The sequence below is a fragment of the Condylura cristata genome, unplaced genomic scaffold (genome assembly GCF_000260355.1).
Source record: "Condylura cristata isolate star-nosed mole 26May11 unplaced genomic scaffold, ConCri1.0 scaffold00011, whole genome shotgun sequence".
Classification (NCBI taxonomy): Eukaryota; Metazoa; Chordata; class Mammalia; order Eulipotyphla; family Talpidae; genus Condylura; species Condylura cristata.
In genome coordinates this window covers 57,204,549-57,229,598 of record NW_004567112.1, presented here as the reverse complement: position 1 = coordinate 57,229,598, position 25,050 = coordinate 57,204,549, and the positions used below count along the sequence as shown (strand labels likewise).

Genomic DNA, 25,050 nt, shown 5'->3' with positions numbered 1-25,050 from the left:
TAGAGAAGCTCCATGTTTAGCAGTTTGAGGAACCTCCAAACAGTTTTCCATAGTGGTTGTACTAGTTTGCATTCCCACCAGCTGTGCAGGAGAGTTCCTTTTTCTCCACATCCTTGCCAACATTTGTTGTTGCTAGTTGTTTGGAGACCACATCAGGCTTTTTAAAAGAGCTTTTCTTTATACCAGACCCTACTGTGCAGCAGCCGTGCCAAGGTGAGCAAGCCAGTGTGCTTTCTAAGAATTTTCTAGTAAATGGACAAGAGGGGTAACACACAGGGAGTTACCTGACTCTCAATTGTGGCGAGGACTTGCACGTTGGAGGGAAGCTCAGAGGGAGAGCACGATGTTCTGCACTGTGATTTCTGTATTGAACTGGCTGTCTGCAAGGTCATTTCCTAAGGAGCCCATTATCTTCTCTAGCTATTGCAATGCTAATGCAAAACATCTTTGCATGTGTGGCTGCTTTCTCTTGAGTTATTGTCTAGGGGAAGGTTTCAGTAATGGAATTACTGAGTCAAAGCAATGGGTTCCCTTTACAACTCCTAGCTCTACTGTGTTTGTTTATAGCACTGCTAACCATGCCAAAGAGTATATATTTCCTTACAGCTTTACATTTGGCTTTCATCACCATTTTTTTTTGTTGTTATTGGCAAAAAGGTAGGGTATGCCATACCAAATGGCACTTCATGTCAAAAAATTTTTAAAAGATTTACTTATATATACAGAACTGGGGTACAGGCCAGAGGTACGGGGTTGGTGAGAGGATTTACTGGAGACGAAGTGGGGCACAGAACAGGCAGGTGCACTGAAATACTCTGCTGAGGGGAGCAGTGGGCAGGTCAGGAGAGGTCTGCCATGCCATGTGAGTCACCTTTCTGGCTAGGGATTGAACTCATGCTGCAGTGGCTGCAACAGCTTCATAGTGCTGACTTTACCCAGTTATGCCACCAGGGAGGGCCTCATCTCATTTTTGATTTGCATTTCCCTCATTACTAATGGTACTGGATGTCTCTTCATGTAAGCAGGCAATAATATACTTTGGTTGACTATTCATTGGGGCAGACTAGGTGTTTCTATTTTTGTGATTCTTTGCTTTGGAAAACAGATTCATCCCTAATTCCTCACTGTTGTTCTCATCAGTCATGTGAAATCTCTCTCTCCAGTCCTCCAGCTTGTGACATTGGACTTGTTTTCTCTAACATCTGGTGAGTATCCTGCTCTTCTAGAAGACTGTTAGAAAAGGCATTGGGTAAGAAGGGTCAAAGCAGGGGTGACTGCCAGTTTTAGCTTCAACATATGAAGAACTAGGAAGTCATCAGCCTGGCCTACCCTCAGATGAAGAAGACACTTGTATAGCTTCTATGATCATTTTTTGATTCCTGTAGGGTGGAAACGTTACGCCATTTTGTGGGGATGAGGAGACAAGCAGAGGTGCAGGGAGGCCCTACCACCTTTGTTTACTTTGACTTTGTTCCATGAAAGGGAATAGACTATAAAAATATTTCTAAAAAACTGAAAACTACTGCTGGGTGGGATATGTGCTAGATTTTCAAAATCAACTAAAGAGATTCAAGAGTAATCCTGTCCTTTACCTAATCATTACTCACTCCCCTTCCATTCCCCAGCCTGAGGCCCAGAGCACAGCAAGCTTTTAAAACAGCTGGGATTCCTGTCCTGACAGGCCCAGGAACCAGCACCACCCCTCCTGTAGAGGGGATAACATTGTGTATCTCAGGATATCAATATAGAGAATATCTTTGACTTAGTTTTAGAGAGAAATTAGGCAATGGGGAATGAAGAGTAAGGTGCAAACAGGATTTTGCCCCCAGTTATTGTGATTAAGTGTATTTAATTTCAAAATAGGATGGTTTCTGCCTATTTTCTGTGCCCCTGTAACACTGGTAGCCCCAGGGAAAGTGACAAGCTACAGGAGCCTTCCAGTCCTCAGGAAAAGACAAAACTTAGCTTGCAGACAGGAATGACTACTTTTCAAAGTCCTGTTGTAATCATTCAGCTTTCAAACCCACCCATTCATGGACACAGAAATAAATTATGGCAAAGCTACTTGGTGTTGCCTTTTATGGCTGAAAGGATTTCCCCCTTCTTGCAACTGTTGGGCCTTCCTGGAAGGCAAAGGCCTGTCCCTTGACACAATCTAGCAGCTGCTGTCTTTGCACCAGGCATATGTTAGGTACTTGGTTTGATAAATTGCTCTGGGAAAAGACTGATGAATCAGTAGGAAATCAAGCAAAAGGAAACCTACATGTTTGATTACTTCAACTGGGTCATTTGCAACTGAGTGTGGAGTTATTGCCACTGCCTGACATCATGTCACTAGCCCCAGGGGTGACATGACAGAGCTGGCTCCTGTTCCTTCCTGGGCAGAAAGGAACCTTTTATCTTTAGTGGCCTTTCTCATGTGATCCATTGTAGGCTTTGTAGGACCAGCTCCATCCCTTTTAGTGTCTCTTCGTCCTAACAGAGACAGCTCATCAAAGATGGACATGCCTGTTATCCATGACAAACGATTCCTTCATGGCTCCTCTGTGGATACTCAGTCCTTCTCCCACACATACACACTTTGGGGCTCAGGGGAGTGGCCTGTACCTCTCCTACACCCACTCTGTAATCCCCATGACCTAGGTTGGTTCCTGCTCTTCTCAGAGGGCCCCTCTAATGAAATACAGTGACCAGGCTAGCCAAGATGCTCTATACCACTGACTGGAATGGCTGCACCACTGTTCAGGCAAAGCACTCCTCATAATTAAAGTGGGCAAATACTTATCATTAGACTCCTGTATGATAGTGAAGACACTTATTTTAATTGTTTTTTATAGGAGTCAGATGACAACAAAGAATGTTAACTGGAAAGCAGATAAAGTATAGCCACAGAATATCCCATCAGAAACTCCTAGTTTAGCATGGAGCAGAAAGTTTTTTTTCTCTCTCAGATTAACAGAAAACAGTCAGTTTAGTTAGCAGATATTTTAGCATCACCTGATGACGAAATTTAGGAAGATGCTACTTTACTAAGCACCTGTTTTGAGGTATTAATACTTGAAATATGCTTTTTCATAATCCTCATCACAAACAAGCCAAGTATACTGATCCCACTTTACAGCTGAGCATATGAAGTTCACAGACTGAAGCCAGAGCAGTATAGTACTGGCCTAAAGTCAGCTGTGGACAAAGGTGGAGGGCCAAAAGCCCGTGTCCTTTTTATACTGCCACAGGAGAAACACTGCTTATATTTCAGTGCTGCAAGTAAGTCACTATGTGATGTCCAAACACCCAATGTCCAAGATTCCCTAATATATCTATTACTTTTTGGTCTAAAAAATGAGAGGCTGCCAGTGACACCTGGCAGCTGAGTTGAAATTCAGGAAGACAAGAAGAGATGGACCTGGGAGCTGCACTAGGCATGGCCTTCTTTCCCTCTAAAGGCAAAGGTCTAAAGAATAATCCGGAAAACGTGATGGAGCACTAACATCCCACTGAACTCTAGAGTACCAGTTAATGGTTCTATTACTAATTGCTATTAGCAAAGTCAAATTAGGAAAACACACTTATTTTGGAAATATAATAAAGGACTAGTAACTTCATCTTTTCACATGAAATTCCAGTTAAGCTATTCATGCACAGTACTATGTTATTTTGGTAACACAGGGACACAATTTAATGATTCTAAGGGTTTTTTTTGTAGTTTTTTTTTTTACAAGTCAGGTGCCATAAACATTCAAATAATCCATCTTTTAAAAAGTACGTTTACAACATCAAAAGAATTGAGGAAATATAAACCTTTCTACTTACAATTTTTATACAGATTAACCAAATCACAAATACCACAAATAAATGTTAAATTGTAACAATATAATGAATAAACATTCAGATTCTTAATAAAATCTTCCTTTAACATTTTTTTAAAAAACTTATCATTATTCTAAATAATCTATGCAGAGTTTTGGGGTACAATACCAAGAAGGCACCAACAATACAAAGTAGATACAAAGCAGTTTCAGAACTTTCTTGAGTGTTCTACATGGGTAAACAGCACAAAGAAGGCAACGAGCTTCAGGTAAATACCTGGTGCAACCCTAGAGAATTCCTTCTGGATTCCTAGTTGTTTCTGATCAATTATGCCAAGGCTGGATTACAGTGAGAGAAATCACATACTTACTCTACTGTTACATGCTTTTCATCTGCATTATAAGAGTATCATATTTCAAATACTAGCATAACAATTTTAAAGCACAAATGCTTTAAAAATGTATAAGCAAAACGATTGCTCAGATTTTCAAAACCACTACATTTACAAAAATATGTCCCTTAAACTTGGGATTACTCCAAAACATTGATTTACAAATATAAAAGTATCATGGAAGGACCCAAAGCATATGTGCGTGTGTGTGTGTGTATTAACATACTGTTACCACACTATATAAAAGTCACCAATTTAAAAACTGTATGGACGTATAAGCAAATAAAGGTAAAAGTCTCCTCTGAATGGTCTGAATATTATGTGGCATGCATCATGGGGAGTGTATCTGTGATTCCTTAGAGACGACCACTGATGAGCCACATGTGGCTCCTGAAAGCGAACAGGCACCGCCACACCGATCACCTCTGCCTACAGCAGAAGGAATTATGTGAACACACCACACACTATGTACTGCGCAAAAAATACAGTGATATTCTTCGATCCATGCATCAAAATGGTCTGCGTGTCAGTATCAGCTTTGAAGACTTTATCAGCAGAGTTGTCATGAGTTTTCTCAAATCCAGCCCACTAGCTTGTTAGGTATATTTTGCCTCAATAATAAATAAAATGATTGGAATGTTTCAACAGGAATTTTTTTTTTTTGCTTGCATTTGCCTAAAGCTTATCTGAGGACACTAATAATGAGGGCATTTAGAAGACCTAATCTGTACATTTTTTGAGATGCTAAAAGCTCCAATGATGAATCTATTATACATAACAGCTAGTACTTTGCACAGATACCTTAATTATGACAATTTTCTGATCTGTTAAATCAAGTTTGGCATGATTAAAAAAAGCATACAACTTATGGCTACAGTGATTCTAAAACACAGTTAGTGGTTTCAAGTCAACCTGACTCCACTGTACCAGGGAGTGGGGTGGGAAAGGAGCCCACAATCCTTAGGTATTAGTAACCAAGGCTATGGCTTTCTAATTAGAGGACTGCAGATTAACCTCCTAATAATAACATTCCATTTTAAAAGTACAAAGAAAGAAGAGTAGTAAAATTGTCAACACTCCTTTGAAATGAAAACTGACTTAATCAATTACTAAGCAACAGTCAAACCTCTCTAACCAGTCACTGCTGTATGGACCTTCACATGGCTGTTCTGTGCATGAAGGTGAAAATCATGGATCTTAGGACAAGAATCTTAAAGTGGTTGTGATTTCTGAAGATGAGCTAGTCATCACTCTTTAAAGCCTGTGAGATGGGAGTGTCAGCACCCGGGACTGGGGTTGTGGGCTCGGGGATGGTGGGTAGCCCTCCCCAGCACTCAGCTGTGCCCAGCAACAGCTCTGGGGCAGAGTTAGGCCCTCTGTAGAAAGAACAGGAACTCAAGCCTGAGACATCTGGGCCTCTTCATCAGAGTTTGACAGAGTACTTTAGACTTATGATTTATATAATGAGATTATGAGCTGATGTTCTGCTGTCAGAAGGAAAAGGAGGACCTTACAGAAATGCTTTGTAAATCATCTCATGTAAACCAAAGTGTTGGGGCGGTACCTAGGTAGGAAGGTGAGGCCGTGAGCACTTCTGTCCTAAGCACAAACTGAACTTGATTGTCCACTTGGACACGCTGATCCAGAGGAAATCAACACTGAATCTTAACATGAATATGAAGATAAAAGATGTATATTTATTTTCATGAATTACAAGTGCATTTCTGTTCATATTAAGCAGGCAGTCTTTATATAACCCATTCTCCATTGCTGTCAAAATCAAACAAGAAAAAAGGACAGCTGAGAAATGAAAAGCTAAAAATAGAATTATTTTTCATAAGTGATCTGCTGGATAGCATTTTCCGTGGAACACAACTCAGAGGTAACAATAGATTTTTCGTTTCAGTCATAGGCATGTGGCACTTGGACAGTCATCTCTGCACAGAAAGCTGTAACAGTCATGCGAGGGTACAGTAATTATTGAACAAGGCAAATTTCTCACCACAGAGAGCAGTGGGGGAGTCAGGAGGAGGCACCGCACTGGGACAGAACACCGAGTCAACGCCACAGTGTACAGTGGCAGGAACAAATACTTAAAGAGATCAGGAAAATATGGGATAGAGCTCCAACATGACTTAGTGCTAGCTTTTTCTGATGGTCTTAACTCAGCAGTATCAAAAACATCTGAGAGTACTTGATGATAGGATAGTGCTTCATGTCATGAGCTCATGACGGCTTTATTACAAATTGTTATATCGTAGGTTGATAAATGAATTTGAGATGCTGACATGCTGTAGGAGGAAAAAGAATTGTACACTTTCTCATTTGAAGATGCAGTGTTCCTCTCTGCTAAATCCTCAAGCATTGAGTGTGGCTGCACTGAATGTGGCATACCGTGTGAGGTCACACAGGGCTATATAGTGTCGTGGGCATTGGAATGCCAGCCTGCAGTACGCCAGGCTGCAGTATCTTCTCCAGGTACTTCCCTCAGCACTCTGCTGTGACCTTTGCATCTCTCTTACTAACTGCTAAGTGAAGTTGTCACTTTGCTCCTTTGCTTATGTTTGCAAATGTAAGAACTTCATGTAACACATCTGGTAAGTGTTAACTTCTATGATGGTATAAGTAGCCACAGTAAATGCAGAGTGTAATTGCTGGGTAATTTCTTTTTATTTAGAAAAAATGATTGAGTTTCTAAAACCTGGGCAAACGGCACATACTTTAACATGATATGAGAAAAGATGGGCTGCAAACGCCCCCAAGATTCCCAAGATGGGAGTACCTGCTGCAGGCTGCAACATCATCCCAGGTGTTTCCAGAGCTCCTGCCCTGGGGAAACAGGTATGGTGAAAAGGTGAAGTGCAAAGAAGGGCTGTCACTGACTTAAAGTGCCCTAGGTAGTAGCCTTCCCTATTGTAAAGTGAGATGCCAGTGACGAGAGCCAATTTGGAAAAGAACTAACTCTGGTGCGGCTGTAGACGGCATGGGTCAGCAGGTGTCATGAAGGGTTCAGGGGGAGGAATCACTGCATCTTTCGAACCAGAAAGCAATTAGTGACAAAAGCAACGGTAAGCAGTAGGTGCACTGAAAGTACATACTGCCACAGGTCACCAGTGGGTGACACACACAGGGGTGCCAGGAACAATTCTCTGGAGAAGGAATTCTTTGAAAGCATAAAAGCCACAACTACCAGAAACCACCCCTCCGAATGGCTCAAAGGAGTCAAGGTGGGTAAGCCGAGACGGGCTGGAGACAGGACCAGGGTCAAGAACTGGGAAGAACACTGATGTCTGAGCACGTCCAGTCCTCTGAGCCCTTGTCCTATTGAAAAAAAACAATGAGTTAAGAATGAGCTATGTTAAAACAGTATCAACAATAGCATTAGGAAAAGACCAATCTTGGGGAAAAATGGGATGTGAAAAAGCAAAAGGAAAAGCGGCAGAAAGGTCACCAACGCACTTGGAAACCACTGGGCAGTTTGGAAGGGGTGATTTCTGTCTTCATTTCATAGGCAACCTTTTCAGAGTTTGTTTCATCATACTTTTTTGGGAGGGAACACACACGTTAATATGCACCTGTATGCACATATGCATGCACACACACACACACACACACTCATGTGCTCACAGGCAGCCACCTTCATTCACAAGACAGCTTTTGTCAACTGCCATGATACTACACTCCAGTAGTCAAAGCCAGTGTGAGGGGGTTTATGAAGTAACACACATGTATGCAAAATCTTCTATTTTCCCGTATTCTTAGCAAATCAGTCTTTCTCTCTGGTGATTAGGGTATGGAGAGTATCGACTACATAGATACAGAAAGTGTGTTGTACTAAATGTTTAAGTTTTCTCTGTGACAAAGCAGAACAAACAAAACAAAGTGCAAATTGGAAGTGAGGTCGGTAGGTCTGGATTCCCCAAAGGCAGGAGTCCAGCATGGCCCCCAGGCACAGGAGATGGAGGTGATCCGATAGCTCTTTCCTTTCAGACCTCCAAAAGAGTACCCGGAAGTCAGCAGGTGGCAATCTGCTGACAGCCTTCACTCATTTCCCACACTTGACAGGGTCCACAACTGACTCTCCAGATGTCAACACGTGGGCTACCAGTATGAAGCCCGCCAGGAGTGTGTTGTATTAAAAAAGCACAAATAGGACAATTTCCCACTGTTATCTAATGTCTCTATTGTACTTAGGGAAATATTCCAGTTAAACTGATTCTAATTGTTAGAGGCCGCTAATTCTCAAACACAATCATGAGACTTTCCTGGAGGTCTTGATAAAACACACAGATGGAAAACACTGTTATGAACCACTATCTACAGCACTGCTGTATGTGATGAATTAACTTTACTCTTAGGTCACGATTAGTTTTGTTCCATCCTTAGGAGAACTGAAAAAACAGCCACTCAAGTCATACTCTAAGTTATTAGTTCTGATGAGGCAGGCTGGTTGAGATGGTCATTAGAGTAATGAAATGTGTCAAAATAAAAACAATTTAGACTTCTTTTTGATTACTGTGAAGTGTCTGCTAATAAAATAATCTAGCAGAATGACAGTCACTTCAGTATTTCACAAAGACTTTCTTATGGATGGTTTTTATTTACTACTCTAGTGTCAGGGCAGGAAGGATGAGACCCAACTATGCGACAAGGAGAGAGTGGAATATGACCTTCATCTACAGACGTGCTACTTTTATATGCTGGCAAGAAATTAAAACTATCCTAAAATGCTTTTATCTTCAACAAAGCCGAAGTGAAATGAATCAACACTCATAGTAACCAATTCACCTGAGAAAAATTAAAACACAATAGGTAAAGCAGCATGTCAGACGCCTACTTTACATTTACTTCTTTAGAGGGAAAGAGGCAGAGGAGCTGTTATGGCTAAGGTTGAGGCTCTGAGCTAAGGAACAGGAAGCTTGTCAAAAAGTTTAAACAAGTAAACTCTTAAAATTTTTAAATGGAAAATTTTTAATTTCTAGAATTGACTCTCCTAATATAATGTGTACTTTGAGTCTTTTTGACCCTTTAGGTCACTCACTCAGGGCCACTGCAGGTCTTGTAGAATGCTGTGCCCTGTTAAATAGTGACAACTTGCAGCTTCCTCTAGAGTAGTCTCTATCTACCTTTCTCCAAAGGGCCTATGGCTATACTCTATGGTTCTGTGTATGCTTTTTTCTAGTTCTTTCTTACTGTAACCAGTCAGTCAGCCATCACCTTTCTCTAGTGTGCCTACATGTGTGACAGCAACTATATCTCCCAGACTCTAATTTGTAGCTTCTATTCTCAATGTTGCAGGCCGGGAGCTCGGAAACAGTGCTCTGTATACTGTGAATGAGTCAATAGACCTTGTCAGGACACAAACCTAGTCCAGGCAGTGTGGAGAGAACAAAATAAAAAGTTTTGGATTCTCTGGAAAATTTTGCCACAGATGTACAATCTGAAGCAAGGAAATATGACAGAGTGCTCTCTATCATAGACCTAGGCCCAGAAGCTGACTTCACAGAATGCTGCTGTAATAGGTCAAAATGAAATGTTCATGAAAGAACCAGGCTCAGTGCTTAATGACCCCACCCCCACTCCCACCTTTCTCTGGATTCACTTTTATATCTCTATGACTAGATTGTAAGTCAGAGTAGATGCTGGCAACTTCCTATAAAATGTTAAGAAAAAAAAAGATGGATTGATGGGTGGAGAGAATGACAGGCATGTGAGAAAGCAACTATGGGGAAATGCTACTCATAGAATCTAGGTAGTAAAAATATGCTGTCAACTATACAACTTGCATTTCAACTTTTCAGAACAGCCGAAAAGTCAGTTAAAAACAAGAGAAAATACCATGCCAACTGTGGTCCTGGTGGAAGTGAACACAACACAGAATAACTGTCTGACAACAAGCTCCAGTCCTGGGTTCTCAGAACTGGGGTGGGCCCTGTGAAGGGCCTCAGTTCAGTCAACACAGACCCTAGGAGGCGTCTGGTCAGTTGCCACATCCTGTGGCATCGGGAACACTCACCTCTTTGTGTCATTTCCCTGGGCCTGCTGGGTTGCCTTTTTCCTCCTGAAGTCTGGCCAGCTGCCCCATAGATACCTGCTCCCTGTCATCCTTACTGGGTCATCTGTCCATATGTTTTAGGAGCCACCTGGACTGCAGACTCCTCGCAGGATGACTGTGCCTGGGCGCACACCTAGGTCTAACTCTCTGGCTCTGCTCTGTGTGTCCCTTCCCCACTAGTGAAGCCCTACTAAATCTTCGATGCCTGCACCCACCACCCCTGAAATCCTTCACATCAATGACAATGTGGACTCATGACTCTTCCTCAGTGACAGTCATGCACTAAAGGCTACAGTAACACTAGGCTTCTAGCATCCTCCCTTGAGTGGTTATTGATGATACTGGTTCACATTTTCCTCTGCATGGTGACCCAGGACAGTTTTTTACTGTTACCAACCTGCAGGCAAACCACCCCCCATTTTGTTCTTTAGCCACTCTAAGGCCTTCTCATTGAGCGTATGTGCTCTATTGGAAAGCTTCAAGTGACTTCTGCTTTCAAGCCTGGATGCTGCCACAGACAGCCTGAGTAACTGCCCCCACAGTCTAATATATGAAAATAAATGACATGGCAGGAGAGGAGAGAATAGAGATCTAGCTAACTAGAAACCCCTTAAACAAATACCACTTCAGAAACCATTTTTCCATAACTCGAGCTGGCTGGCCTCGTTTCAGTATAAACATGGTACCTGCTCTGCCACCTGCCTACTCTGCACAAGCCAATGCTGTTTGCCAAAGGACGCCTATTGCTCCTCCATGCTGAACTGTCCAAATCATTTCTCCAGCAACTGCTTCAGCCCTTGGTCTCTACTTCACGGCTCATTTTGACAGTATAACCCAGCCTTTCTGTCTCTCCTCTTACTAAACATTCTTAAAAATCAGCATTTGCATTTTCTTTTGCTCCAACACATTTTTAAAAAATCTACCAATAGCACAGCACTGTCCATCATACTGTATGACCTAAGCTCAAAAACCCTCTTTATTATTAACATTTAATTTGTATACTCTTCTTCCTTGCTAGGGTTTCCTAAGTGGACAATGCTCTAAGTACCTGACAAATTTAAGATCTGTATCCTGGCTGGAATCTAGCGGTCTCCTCAAAAATGAGTTCTTTCAGCTTTTCCTTGGGCAAGTCATCCAATTCCATGTCAAATTTGAATGGGGCTTCAGCGATGGGCTTTAAGAGAAAACAAACCATTAGTAAGTAAGAGTTACAGTTAAGGCAATCATTTACTGTGTCATAAAATGACTATGGCTAGATGTCAATATTCATGTAACAGGACTGACATCTATATATTTGTCCACCACATTCCTGAAAGCACACTTCTCATAAGTATTTAATAAATGGATAGGGAGGAGTTGAACCAATTTGAGTATTCTGAACTTATCACAAAACCCTGAACAATTTTCAAATATTTTAAGGCAATAAATGTTGAAATCAAGAAATTTGCTGTTGTAGGAATAAGACATGGTGGCAGGTTGATATGATCTAACCATGATATTAAAATAAAAGCATTTGATTAAATATATTACACAGTATCTTTAAGAAATATGTTGTTATTAGAAATTAAGCTGCAAGGAAAATTAGTATCATTGGAAAATACTCATATATACTTATATATATTTATACATATAAACTAATTTTACTGACTTAAAATTTTTATTACTGTTAACCATTTTTAATTTTAGTAACTGTTAACAAACTATAAAGTAATCTTTCTTATTTTCTGAGTTTCCAGAAAGTTCTTGTGTTTTAGCAGTATCAAGCTAAAATCGACTATTAACCTGAGTAATTGCCTCTAGGCCCTAATATAAATTGCCTATTCATGTCAACTCCTACACGTATCTAATGACAAATGTGAAGCTAGTCAGTACTGTTCCTATTTTGATTTTTAAATGTTGCCCAAAACTAATACAATGGAAAAGAATTAACCTGATAATGCTAGCTGTCAATCAATGGATGCCTCATATTTACCAGGCATCCCCAACTTTTATCCACATAATCCTCACACTTGGACTTTATGAAAGGAAACATGGACCCCAAATTCTGCACTAAGCTTTGGCCTCTTGAAACAGGGAAAAAATTAATTATCTGTAAGAGGGCAAAGGTGATGCAAAGGGTTAAGTGCAGCACTATGAAACTATCTGTAGCCACTGCAATACAAGTTCGATCTCCGGACAGGGAGGTGACCCACATGGCACTGCAGACCTCTCCTATCTCACCTGCTGCTCCCCAGCAGTATACTTTGGTTAATACACCTGTTCTGTTTGCCACTCTATCTCTGGTGACCTCTCACCCACTACACCTCTGGCCTAGTTCTTATATGCATAAATAAACTAATAGATCTTTAAAGAAAAAAAACCTAAGCCCTCCCCAAAGGACAACTTTGCGTAGAATCACACAGGTCATCCCACATACACAAACAACATCCTTCTAACTTTCCTACCCTCCCATTAGGTTTTGGGTACCACCAGCTCAAGATGAAGACACAAAGGCTTAAGAAATCTCCGGTTCACAGGGCCCTTGGAGCCCCCAAACTTTCTATCCTCACCTACTTGCCTGTCATTTACTGTGTTGTAGGTGTCTTCCCAAGCTGCCTCAACTTTTCTCAGGGGAGAAGGGAGATGGAAAGGGAATTTGGTTAATAAATACTTCCTCTTTTAATTTTTTTCCTCTTTTACTTTTTTAGCTACTTTCCCCCTCCTTCCATATTCCTCTTCAATTTTAACACATTCCCTATATTTCTTCCTCTTCTAAAAGCAGGATTATTATGTTTGTCTGTACATATGGGCCTCAACTAGAAAGATCCCAACTTTTGGTTCCTACTGCATAACTCTTCTGGAGAATGATGTTAAGCAGAACCCCCAGAAGACTCAAGAACCAAGGAAATGGAACTTTCCTGGAAAGAACATGAGATGTAATGTTTTACTTGGATGCTCAGCATAACTGGATATCCACTTCTGGACTCAGGAAAGACACTTCATGTGAAGTCACCAGTCAAGCTCTCCCCTTTGCTTTTGTACATTGCTATCCCACCCCAGCAACTAGCGAAGCTCTCCATCCTCAAGTTGAGAAACTTGGTTTATTGCTACAGACTATGAAATGATCTCCAGCTTTGGAAGCCTTCCTTATTCATCCATTTCACTGGCCCCATACTCACTGTTCCTGCTGGTACCCCAGCAGAAGTTTCCTAAGATAGGAGGGGTTAGATGAAGTGGGGAAGGGGTTTTAAGCTTCAAGTAATAATGACAGCATTAGTCCTTGAGGTGGCAGATGTGGACTTGTAGGGAAGACCAGGTATGGCAAAGTGTACTTCAGGAAATTTAACCATAGTTACCCCTGCCCCCCTACCACCTGTTGAGGCTGGCTGATAGACATTCCTGAAGAAGCAACCAGTTGCAGGGCTCTTACCTCATCACTTGGGTCATAATACTGCTCCAGATATGGATGGGCTAGAGCCTGTTCTACCTCAATCCTCTTGTGAGGGTTGAATGTCAACATTTTGTCCAGTAAGTCCAGAGCTACAAAGAGAAAGGTTTTGCACTGGTGAGAAGCAGAAGGAAGAGTCACTGAAATACCTTCCATTTCCTGTTTAAGTATACTGACTCATGAAAAAAGCACTGCCATGGGAGTAAAGGCTAGTAAAATGGATACTTATTTTATTTCAGAGCTTCTCAAGATGATGACCATATGACAACCACTGATCAAGACTCAAAAAGGTGACATATCCAAAGGCTGAAAGTAGAAGTCTGCCTACAAAACCTGGACTTTTTCTAAATCACTGCTCTGCTTTGTAGGTCTTAAAAAAACAAAGGTTCTCCCACAGATAATATCATAGTCAACAGTGAAGAAATGAAAGCTTTTCCTTGAAGATCAAGAACATGAAAAAGATGTCCATGCTTGTCACACAATTGCTTGCCAAAGTGATCAGGCAAGAAAAAGAAATAAAAGGCATTCAAATATGAGTCAAAGTAAAATTGGCACTATTTCCAAATGATATATTATAGACATAAAATCCTTAAATGCCACACAAAAATTGTTAGAATAAATAAATTCAGTAAAATTGCAGGATATAAAATTAACTTACAAAAAAAGCAGCATGTTTATATATATTAATAATAAGCTATCAGAAAGAAAAACAACCCTTTAAAATTGCATCAAAAAGAATAACATACCTTTGAAAAAATTTAAGGAGGTGAAAGACCTGTATATTGGAAACTATAAGACACTGATGAAAGAAATTGAAGATACAGATAAATGGAAAGAAATTTGTGCTCATGGCTTAAAAGAATATTGTTAAGGGCCCTCCTTGGTGGCGCAGCGGGTTAAAGCACAGCACAATGAAGCTTAAGCCACTTCTGCATGAGTTCGATCCCTGCCTGTCCCGGAGGAGATCCACGTGGCGCGGCAGATCCTCTCCTGACCCGCCCGCTGCTCCCCTCAGCAGTGTACTTCGTCGATCTGCCTGTTCTGCTCCCGACTCTATTCCTGGTGAATCCTCTCACCCTCCGCATCTCTGGCCTGTACCCCAGTTCCATATGAATAAATAAATAAATCTTAACAAAAAAAAAAAAAAAAAAAAAAGAAGCTGAAGCCACTACTGCATGAGTTTGAATCCCGCCTGCCCTGGAGGTGATCCACATGGCGGGGCAGACCTCTCCTGACCCACTCGCTGCTCCCCTCAGCAGTGTACTTCATCGCTCTGCCTGTTCTGCTACCCTCTGTCTCTAGTGAATCTTCTCACCCTCTACATCTCTGGCCTGTACACCAGTTCCATACGAATAAATAAATAAACCTTAAAAAAAAAAAACATTGTTAATATGTCCATACTACTCAAGCAATTTACAGATTCAGTGCACTCACTATCAAAATCCCAGAGACATTTTCTACAGAACTAGAAAAATTATTCTAAAATTTATATAGAACCACAAAAAATCAAAGCAATCCTGAGAAAGAAGAATAGCTGGAAACATCATGCTTTCTGATTTTAAACTATAACATCTTATTTGAATTATGATGGGGTTATAGCCCAATAAACTCACTTAAGTTGGAAATATCTTAAATAGAAATTGCATTTGATATTCTTACCATAATAGTTTATTTTAGCCTACCCTACCTTAAATGCTCAAAGCACTTATATTAGCCTGCAGGTGGGCAAGCCATCTAGTACAAAGCCTATTTTACAATGAAGTGTTGTGTATTTTTGTGTTGTGTTGGTATTATTGAATACCATACTGAAAACAAATACACAAGTATTGGTTATTTACCCCAGGAATTACATGGTTTATTGGGAGTTGCAGCACATTGCTAGTCTGGGGAAAGATCAAAATCCAAGTACAGTTTTTACTGAATATGTATCACATTGCTTTAATATTATCATAAAGTTGAAAAAGTGTAGTCAGCATAGTAAGTTGGTATCATTTTTATTACAAAGTAACAGCACTCAAAACAGTATGGTACTGGCTTAAAAACAGACATATGGGCCCTCCCTGGTGGCGCAGCCAGTTAAAGCACAGCACTAAGAAGCTTAAGCCACTTCCGCATGAGTTTGTTCCCCGCCTGCCCCGAGGAGATCCACATGGTGCGGCAGACTTCTTCTGACCCGCCCGCTGCTCCCCTCAGTAGTGTACTTTGTGGATCTGCCTGTTCTGCTCCCCACTCTGTCCCTGGTGGATCCTTTTACCCTCCGCATCTCTGGCCTATACCCCAGTTCTGTATAAAAAAACAAAACAAACAAAAAAACAGACATATACCCCAATGAAACAGGATAGAAAGGCAAGAAAACCCATGCATATATGGCCAACAAATTTATTACTAAGGAGCCAAGAGTATACAAAGAAAGGGCAGTCTCTTCAATAAGGGTGCTGGGAAAACTAAACAATCAAATGTATAAGAATAAAAGCAGACCACTAACACCATACAAAAAAAAAAAAAAACTACATGTGGATTAAATAATTGAACATAAGATCTGAAACACAACACTCCTAGAACAAAATAGGTGATTACGTTCTTTGATAGCAGTCTTGGCAGTGATTTTTTTTTTTTAATCAGATACTAAAACCAAAGGCAACAAAGGTGAAAAACAGTTGGAACTATGTTAAACTAAAACTTCTGCACAACAAAGGAAACAAAACAAGATGAAAAGGCAACCTACCAAATAGGGATAAATATTTGCAAATTGTGCATCTGATAAAGGGTTAATATCCAAAATATATTTTAAAATTCATACAATAGCGCCCCAAAATTCTGATTAATAAATGCTCAAAGTGGCCAAAAGGGTATTTTTAAATGCTCAAAAAATTTAGTCTTCATAGGGACTATCAAAAAATATTGCTGACTTCATTCAAGTCATGAAGGTGGGGTACTGGTGAAAGTTTTCAATTAATAGTAACCACACCCTGGATAAACTTCATTGGCTACTATACTCTGTCATTGCACAAAGCTTAAAGAGGACATTTTCCTAAAGAGAGACAAACAACAGGTATGCAGAAGGGTGATCACATAACTAACCTATTAAGCAGTATTGTATAATAATAATGAAACACTATTTAGGAGAGGAATTTAAATAAAAACCAACATATCATCTTTAAGATGGGCTATCATCAAATTAACAGGAGATACCAAGTGTTGGCAAGTCTACAGTGAAAATGTTACCTTTGTGTACTGTTGTTGAGGCTGTAAATTGGCAGTTACTATGGAGAACAATATGGAAATTTCTTTAAAAATTAGAAGTAGAATCACTATGTGACCCCACAAATCTATTTCTAGGTTATTTATCTGAAGGAAAAAACTTAGAAAGAGATATAAACACCCTTATGCAACATTATTTACAATAGCCAAAACATAAAATAACCCATGTCTATCATTTGATGAATGGATAAAAAAGCAAAGTGGTGTATGTGCACCTCTATGCACATATACAGATGCACGCCACAAGGTGGAATATTATTCAGCCATAAAAAGGAAACGGGGCTACTTTTAAACAATATGATCCCTGAGGGCATTAAGCTAAGTGAAATAAATCAGAGAAAGAGAACTACTGCACATTTCACTTACATGTGGAATCTTAAAGCAAAAAACACTAAAGCCCAAATTCATAAAACACACAAAAAAAATCGATGGTTTCTAAGAGGCAGGAGGTATATGTATGGCAAAATGAAGGCAATCAAAAGGTACAAAACACTTCCAGTTATATTACAGCTGTGGAGAAAATGTTAATGAGGCACGTTACTATCACTTTTTAATACAAATAGTGAATCACTCTTGTATACCTGAAACAAATAATTATACCTAAAAAAAAGTTTTATGTATGTGTTTGTCTTAAATCAACTTGAAAGAATTTCTGCACTGATTAACTTTCAAAATACAGAGAAAGCCTTTAAGATCATAAATGGAGTGGTCACTTGGACTCCCGTGCAGTTTGGTTTCAGACTCCTCCTGAGAGTGATGTGTGAACCAAAGACCCCCTGGTCTGCTCTGCTGTTTGCAGAGCAAAAGTAGTCTTGATCTGACCAGTAGTCAGCAGCTAAAGTTCCATGTTTATAGCATAGCAACAGAATGAGATTGGGGAGATAGGGGATAGCTAAGGAAGAGCTTCCATTACTGCTCTGTAGCTAGTGTTCAGGGACTAGGTCAAGCTATGAGGCTAAGCAGAGTACAGCAAACTATAGCTGGAACAAAGTTTAAGTAAAATAATGAAATACTGTATTTAGAATCAATGAGAAAGAATACATGTTAGAAAAGAGGTAAAAAGGTCACAAAGTTTTTTTGTTTTTAAACACTTTTAATCTCCTTTTTGTTATTGATGTTCAGACCAGTGACTTCCAATCTAAGTAATGGATCCTTTCTTCAAATAAATCCTTAGAATACCTTAAGATAGGGAGTAGATAAAAGAGCTTCCTAGCCTCCCTTAAGACATAGACCACAGTGTCAAGGCACTACTGAGAAACCCAAGGGCTCTAAGGAGTAAGTCTGAGAATCTACTAGAGAGCTGAAAAAAATCACTCAGTAATATAAAGAAGATACACTTTTAGAGAATGTAGTGACAAAATTAATCAAGACACTGATATCTGCTTAATGGCAAAAAGAAGTTATCATTTTAATAATTTACTAATTAAAAATATGTTCAAACCTTGAGGGCAGCAGACTGTATACCTTCTGAAGAGACTTGTTTGTGTAACAGGAAGTCAACCTTAATAGAGCAGGTAGAGCCCAGGGAGGCACCCACTGCATGAAGTAACTAAAAGGGCAAAAGAGTGAATGAGAGTGTACGTGCATGCATGTGTGAATATGCATGTGCATATGTGTGCATGTTCAGCTTTTGTATGTTACCTCTCTCCATCTTTGAAATAATGTAGGAGAAAATATATGTGGTAAACCATAAATGAGAAAACGCACACACCAAACTTTTCTTATGTCCATAACTAAACTGTAAAAAAGAGAAATTTTCAAAAACAGCACACATAATGAACTTCTACAAATAGTACATCCTCAAATTTACTTCTGCCTCTTTCTAATCTCAATACATACATATCAATACTTACAAGTGTACCTTAGTAAAGTAGGGTACAAGGACATCTTCCTTTGTAGGCTATAGAATTTTTCGGAATAGAGGAAGTTCCTGAGGTTTGGCTCTGACTGAAGCAGAGTTTGGGCAGAAAAGGGGTTCTATCCTAATCCCTCGGAATATGTGGGAGATATGTGAATACATGACATATTCCTCATTGATCTTGACAGTCTTAGTCTGTATAATGCAGTCAATAAAACTGACCTTCTTTTCTTCTCTCAACCATTGCTCCCTCCAAAAGAGCTTACAGACACTTCCCAAAGGACTTGAGAGGAAAGTCAAAGTCATTTGGGCCTTGTACTTAATGAGACATTTTGTGTCACCAAAGTTGAGGAGGGCCTGGCCACAGTCAGATTCTAACAGCATTATTTCTAAATAATTTCTCCCTCTAAATCTTGGTATTAAGTAGGGAGGCACTTCAAGATTAATGAAGTTTTCAAGACTTTAGTATTTCCAAAATAGTTTTAGTTTCTTCAAGTTAAATTCTAGGCCCTTAAACCTCTTGGTAAATATTTCAAAGGAAGATAGCTATTTTTTGGCTGCTTGAAAGTAAGTGGATCTCTAGCTTCCTTTTATTGCAAGTACTATTTCTGCACTGTTCACAGCTACAAAAGGAGAAAAGGCAAGAAATAGGAAGCAGCTGGCAGGTGCTGATCCCAGTAAGGGTGCCCGGCCTCCCTCCTCCCACGCCACACAGCAATCCACTGGCACCACTCAGATAGCATGAATCACACTGCTGTACGTACGGTTCTGTGGATTCAGGTTTCATTTTCTCTAAAAGACTAGAAGTCCCTATGAGGCTGGGATTATATCTTACCACAATCCACGCTTTTCCTTGTTGCCTTCCCAGAACCTCACTCTTTTCTTTTAATTTCAGGGGCGCCAAGGAACATGACCTCTTTTCCTTCTTTTTCTGATCCATCAGCTATTTTCTTTTCTGTGCCAGCCCAGACACTGGGGCAAGTCATCTGACTGACTATAGTACTGTGGGCGCATCTCACTAACTCTGATGCTGCGTAAGGCCACAATCTTTCACTTTATTTCTTAACTTGAATTTCTGAGCAGATCTAGAGAATAAAGACCTAAGTGTACAAATTATAACACCCAACAGTGCTTTTCCAACTTTTTAATTTTCAGAACCCTATTCTACAAAAACAAAGCTCTTCCAGAACTCAGAGATCTAGGTACCAAACTATCAAGCAGTATTGTGCCACAAAAACTCAAGATTGTTTCTCTTGACCGAGGCCCTTGACAGCTCCAGGAAATCTTGGTTAGCCCTTTTCTAACTAATACAGCCTGTAGCCTACCCTCCCAGCAGATCTTACGGTGACTGGTCCTGAGAAAACCGAAAATTCCTAGGAGTGACCTTTCTGATGTCCCTAAACTTAAATCTACACACATCCTCTTATTGTGGGACATCTTCGCCCAATTCAAAGCTAATCTTCCCCAATGTGTAGTCCAACTCACACGACTTTGCCTCACCCAAACTAGTCATTTTTGTCTCCAATTTCCATTTCAAACTACCCTTGGCTTCACTAAAACAACTCTTATATGATCACTAATGACCCTTCATTGGAAGCTTCTGCTGCATGAAGACTGCTCAACATGCCAACTTTCTTATGCTGTCTTCTACTTCTGTGAACCAAGACATTAGATCTTTGCCCTTTCTTTCCATTGTTTTCTAGAGCCCCTACTCCTATCTGATTGCATGTTGAAAGTTTACATTCTCCAGCTTCTTACACATTGCATTCTTTTCCTTTCTCAACTTGCATGATTTCAAATGCTATGTTAAAAAAAAAAAATCCCAAATCCACCTTCAGCCTGAAACTCTCAACCAAGCTTGAGATAAAAAAGTATAGTTTATGATTCCAGTCATAGTAGATATGGCCAGTATCTACTGCCCCTCTAATCAAATGGCAAGCTTTGTTTGCCATGGATGAGCTTTCAGGCTGCCCATCTTCCCTGACTGTGCTGTGGGGATGATGACACGGACCTGATCACATTCACCTGAGTTCCTTGGCTAGTAACTAGTCAGGGATGGACATGTCATCAAAAAGACAACAAGTGGCTAGCACCATTCCTGGGCTGAAACTATCAGTGGAAGGTCAGTGTGAGCATAGAGCTGCTGGTGGCTGCCTTAACACAAGAGAAGAAGCTGATAATACACCAGAGAAAGGCAATACTGAACAACAAGTCCAGATTTTGGTCAAAGTGGCTGTGTCCTGGAGTCCAACTATGACTAGACTTGTTGGTTGTGGAAGCTAGTAAAGTCCTGCTTTAGGCCTAAGGCAGTCAAGAACAGGTTCTTGTTACATGGAGCTGAGGTTTCAAATAACCTACCCTCTAGTAAATGGCTCTGATGCTAACTAACTGCCTTTAACAGAACAGTTAGGATAGGTATCCTTTAAATGTTACTCAGTTTAGAACATTTTATATCTATTCTCGAGCCTAATCTGTTTAATCAAAAGTTTTAAACATTTTGGTGATCAAATCGACTATCTTCCCTTTATGTTTGTTTTCAAAACTGAGGATAGGATGATAGATGCCATGTAGAGACCAGAAAAAAACTGAGTATATATTGTTAATTTTTAACAGTATGATTAAAAAGATTATTTAATCATCAATTGTTTTGGAATTCATCTTTATGTATGAGTAATGATTTAAGTTGATTTTCTTCCAAACAGCTATTCAACCAGCCTAGTACCATCTGCTGAGTAATAATAATCATTTCTTCCCCTAACGGGGAGTAATTTTGGACAGAATCTTAAGTTAGACTCCTCTGAAGAAAAATCTACACTACTACTGGCTGGTTCAAGGGACTCAGCAATTTCCAATAAATATATGAAAAAACATTCAGTCTCACTCTGAAGGAAAAACAAATTAAAATGCCATCTCTTTCATTTGTTTGGCAGACCCAAAAGTTCAATACCCAGAATTGTTGGAACAAAAGACGTGACAGAATTGCCAAACTGCCCTCTAGAAACTCAACCAATTTATACTCTATCAGCTGCCTCTGAGAATATCCGTTTCCCCATAGCTTTGACCACACAGTAGGTTATCAAATTTTTTTTTAAAGATTTTATTTATTTATGCATACAGAAATAGGGTACAGGCCAGAGGTGCAGGGGCAGCGAGAGGATTCACCAGAAACAGGTGGGGAGCAGAGCAGGCAGACTGAGGAAGTACACTGCTGAGGGGAGCAACAGGCAAGACAGGAGAGGTCTGCTGCACCATGTGGGTCACCTCCAGGGCCGAGGACTGAACTCACACTGGAGCAGCCATGGCTTGGTTTAGCTTTGTAGTGCAGCTCTCCAACCCACTGCACCACCAGGAAGGGCCCCAGGTTATCAAACTTTTTGATGCCTGCTACTGTGATGGGGGATGTGTGTGTAAGTGGGGGGAACAAGAGTGGAATTAAGGATCTTACAATTTTCATATCTCATTTAATGAATAAAAGTGAGTACCTTTTCCTATATTTAAGAAAAATTTAATATCCCGTCCTTTTATGAACTATCATTAATCAGAGTTAAAAGCACTGGTGTTTCAGTTTGAAAGTTTTAATCTTAAGTTTCCTAAGGTCTTTCATTCATTTCTTTATGTCATTTTCACACAAATTTAGATATTTGTTCACTATAAGCAAATTCTTAAAAAAATCAGTCTTGGTCCTCCCTGGTGGTGCAGCGGGTTAAAGCACAGCACTTCTGCATGAATTCGATTCCCGCCTGCCCCAGAGGTGACCACATGGTGTGGCAGACCTCTCCTGACCCATCCGCTGCTCCCCTCAGCAGTGTACTTCGTCCATCTGCCTGTTCTGTTCCCTACTCTGTCTCTGGTGAAGCCTCTCACCGCCCCTGAGCCTCTGGCCTGTACCCCAGTTCTGTATGCACAAATAAATAAAATCTTAAAAAAAAAAAAATCAGTCTTATTGCTGTTCTATGTCCAGGAACTAAGTATCCTTGATGGCACAGAATACACACTCAGATCTATTTATTAAATGAATGAACTTATGTGTGTTATAATAAAAACACTAAATCCCACCTGCTGGCAGATAAAATATGGCCACAAATTCTTTGCAGTTTCTTCCATCAATGGGTGGATTTATTCCTATACCCCTGAATCTAGGCTGACCTATGATTTGCTTGGACCAACAGACTGTGGCAAGGGTCTCTATTCTATGACATCTTCAGAGATCTCACAGTCTCTGTTCTTGCTCTTTTGGAATATTTCTGCTATCATGAGAAACAGTCTAGTCTGTTCTATTGTAGGGTGAGAGTCAACAGCACAGAGGAGAATCAAATGCAACATATAAGAAGCCACCTTAGACCATGAAACTTTAGGTGAGTAGAGCAGACCCACTCAGCTGTGCCCAGTATAAGAGACTTAGAAATAAATACATGGTGGTTGCTTTAAGGCTGCCAAGTAATGGAGTGACTTGTTATTCCACAATAGGTAACTTATGTGAACTTCAATGTCCAATACAAGAATGGTTAAAGATACTATGCATCATTCCTTTAAAGGAACACTTTGTAGTCACTCTTTGTAACTACAAAGATACAAAGATCTCCAAGATATATTTCAGTCTCCAGATCTCACAATCCAGACCTACAGATGCCACAACTTTATGATGCAGGTATTATTACAATCTGATTTTATAAACAGGAAAACTAAAGCTCAGAGAAGTTGAGTAGTTCACATAACTAGTAGTAAGTGGTTGGATTATGGAATGAAACCAGGAAGTCTGGCTGCAAAGTCTGTGCTCCTAACAAAGATGCTATACAGCTCATTCCAGTACCACCAACTTTCATTTCTCCACTTTATCCTACCTGTAGTCCCTTCCTGTTTGTTTATTATATTCATCCAACACCTACATTTCTAAGTTAACTTTCTGAATACTAATGGTGTTATTATCAGAATGAACTAATCTCAAAGTTCATGATCATAACCTAAGAAAAATAAGATTAAAAAAAAAAGCCTCAAAATAATTACAAATCATAATTAACTACAGAAAACAGTGAGGAAACAAATAGAGAATCCTGGAAGGTCTGTTTATCACAAGTTTTTAACTATGCTTTTTTGTTATGCATGTACCTCTTTAAAAAAAAAAATCTCAGGAAATAAGATTTAGATGACACCTTTAGGGAGATACAGCATTTGTAAGTCAGTGTAATCGTAACATGTACAAAACATGTGAAGTTCTAATTTTGAAATTCCTGTGGTTAGAACATGTAACCATAAAATAACTACATAGGTTGGAGATGTGCACACATTGGTACAGCAAATGTTGAAAAGGGGGCCTCCCTGGTGGCACAGGGGTTGAAGACACAGCACTATCAAGCTGTTGCCAGCCACTGAAACACGAGTTTCATTGCAGGCCAGGGAGGTGACCTGCATGGTGCAGCAGACCTCTCCTGTTCCACTGGCTGCCCCTCAGCAGTATATTTTAATAGAACCACTTGTTCTGCTCTCTATTCTGTCTCTGGTGAATTCTTTTACAGCCCTCTGAGTGCCAGCACACTCTCCCCCACCCCCCGCTCCCGGGCGACACCTCAGTTCTTGTATGCATAAATAAATCTTTAAAAAATGTTAGAGAGGTTATTTTTGGGTTTTGGTAATTAGGAGTATCTTATTCTTTTTACACTTCTAAACTGTCTACAATAATTATGTACTACCTTCATGCCAGAGACTTTAAGAGACTTCCTCCTATGTCCAAGAGAAATCCAATTTTATTTATTTTTAGTTTTAAACATTTTTATTTTCTTACATCATTGTTCATTTTTGTACAGTATTTGATTGTTCCCCTCAGGTGTAATCCCCGTAAGTATTGTACAACCATGTCCATTAACTGTCACCATAGTACCTGTGCTTAGTATCTTGAACTCTTCTCTCCCATTTTGACCCTTCTATATAGGTCTTGGATCTGTAACTTACCTGCAAGTTTTGTTTTTTATCTGACCCTTTTTTTAGTTTCCCTATATTCCCCCATAAGTAAAACTATCTGATATGTTTCTTTTTCCTTCTGACTTCAGTAAATTTAATTTTAAACCACCAAATGTTTCTGAATTAAAAAAAAAAGTATTTATTTATGTGTATAAAACTGGGGTACAAAATAAAGAAGAAATAGAACAGCTAAACACCGATTACAAGCAAGGAAATAGAAGAAGTAATCAAAACCCTCCCCAAAAAGAAAAGTCCAGGACCAGATGGATTTACAAATGAATTTTACCAAACTTTCA

At 39.8% G+C, this 25,050-nt stretch overlaps 1 protein-coding gene across 1 annotated transcript in view; it reads right to left on the bottom strand.

Annotated features, from left to right (window-relative positions):
• Positions 1-3,652: 3,652 nt before the first annotated feature.
• Positions 3,653-25,050, bottom strand: part of MAPK1 (mitogen-activated protein kinase 1) — a 105,660-nt gene continuing 84,262 nt past the window's right edge. Inside the window, exons 7-9 of the mRNA XM_004680937.2 lie at positions 13,663-13,772; positions 11,302-11,427; positions 3,653-7,519 (exon numbers count right to left, since the gene is read on the bottom strand). Coding sequence (XP_004680994.1) covers positions 11,311-11,427; positions 13,663-13,772 — 227 coding nt within the window. The 3' untranslated portion in view covers positions 3,653-7,519; positions 11,302-11,310. The remainder of the gene's footprint in view (positions 7,520-11,301; positions 11,428-13,662; positions 13,773-25,050) is intronic.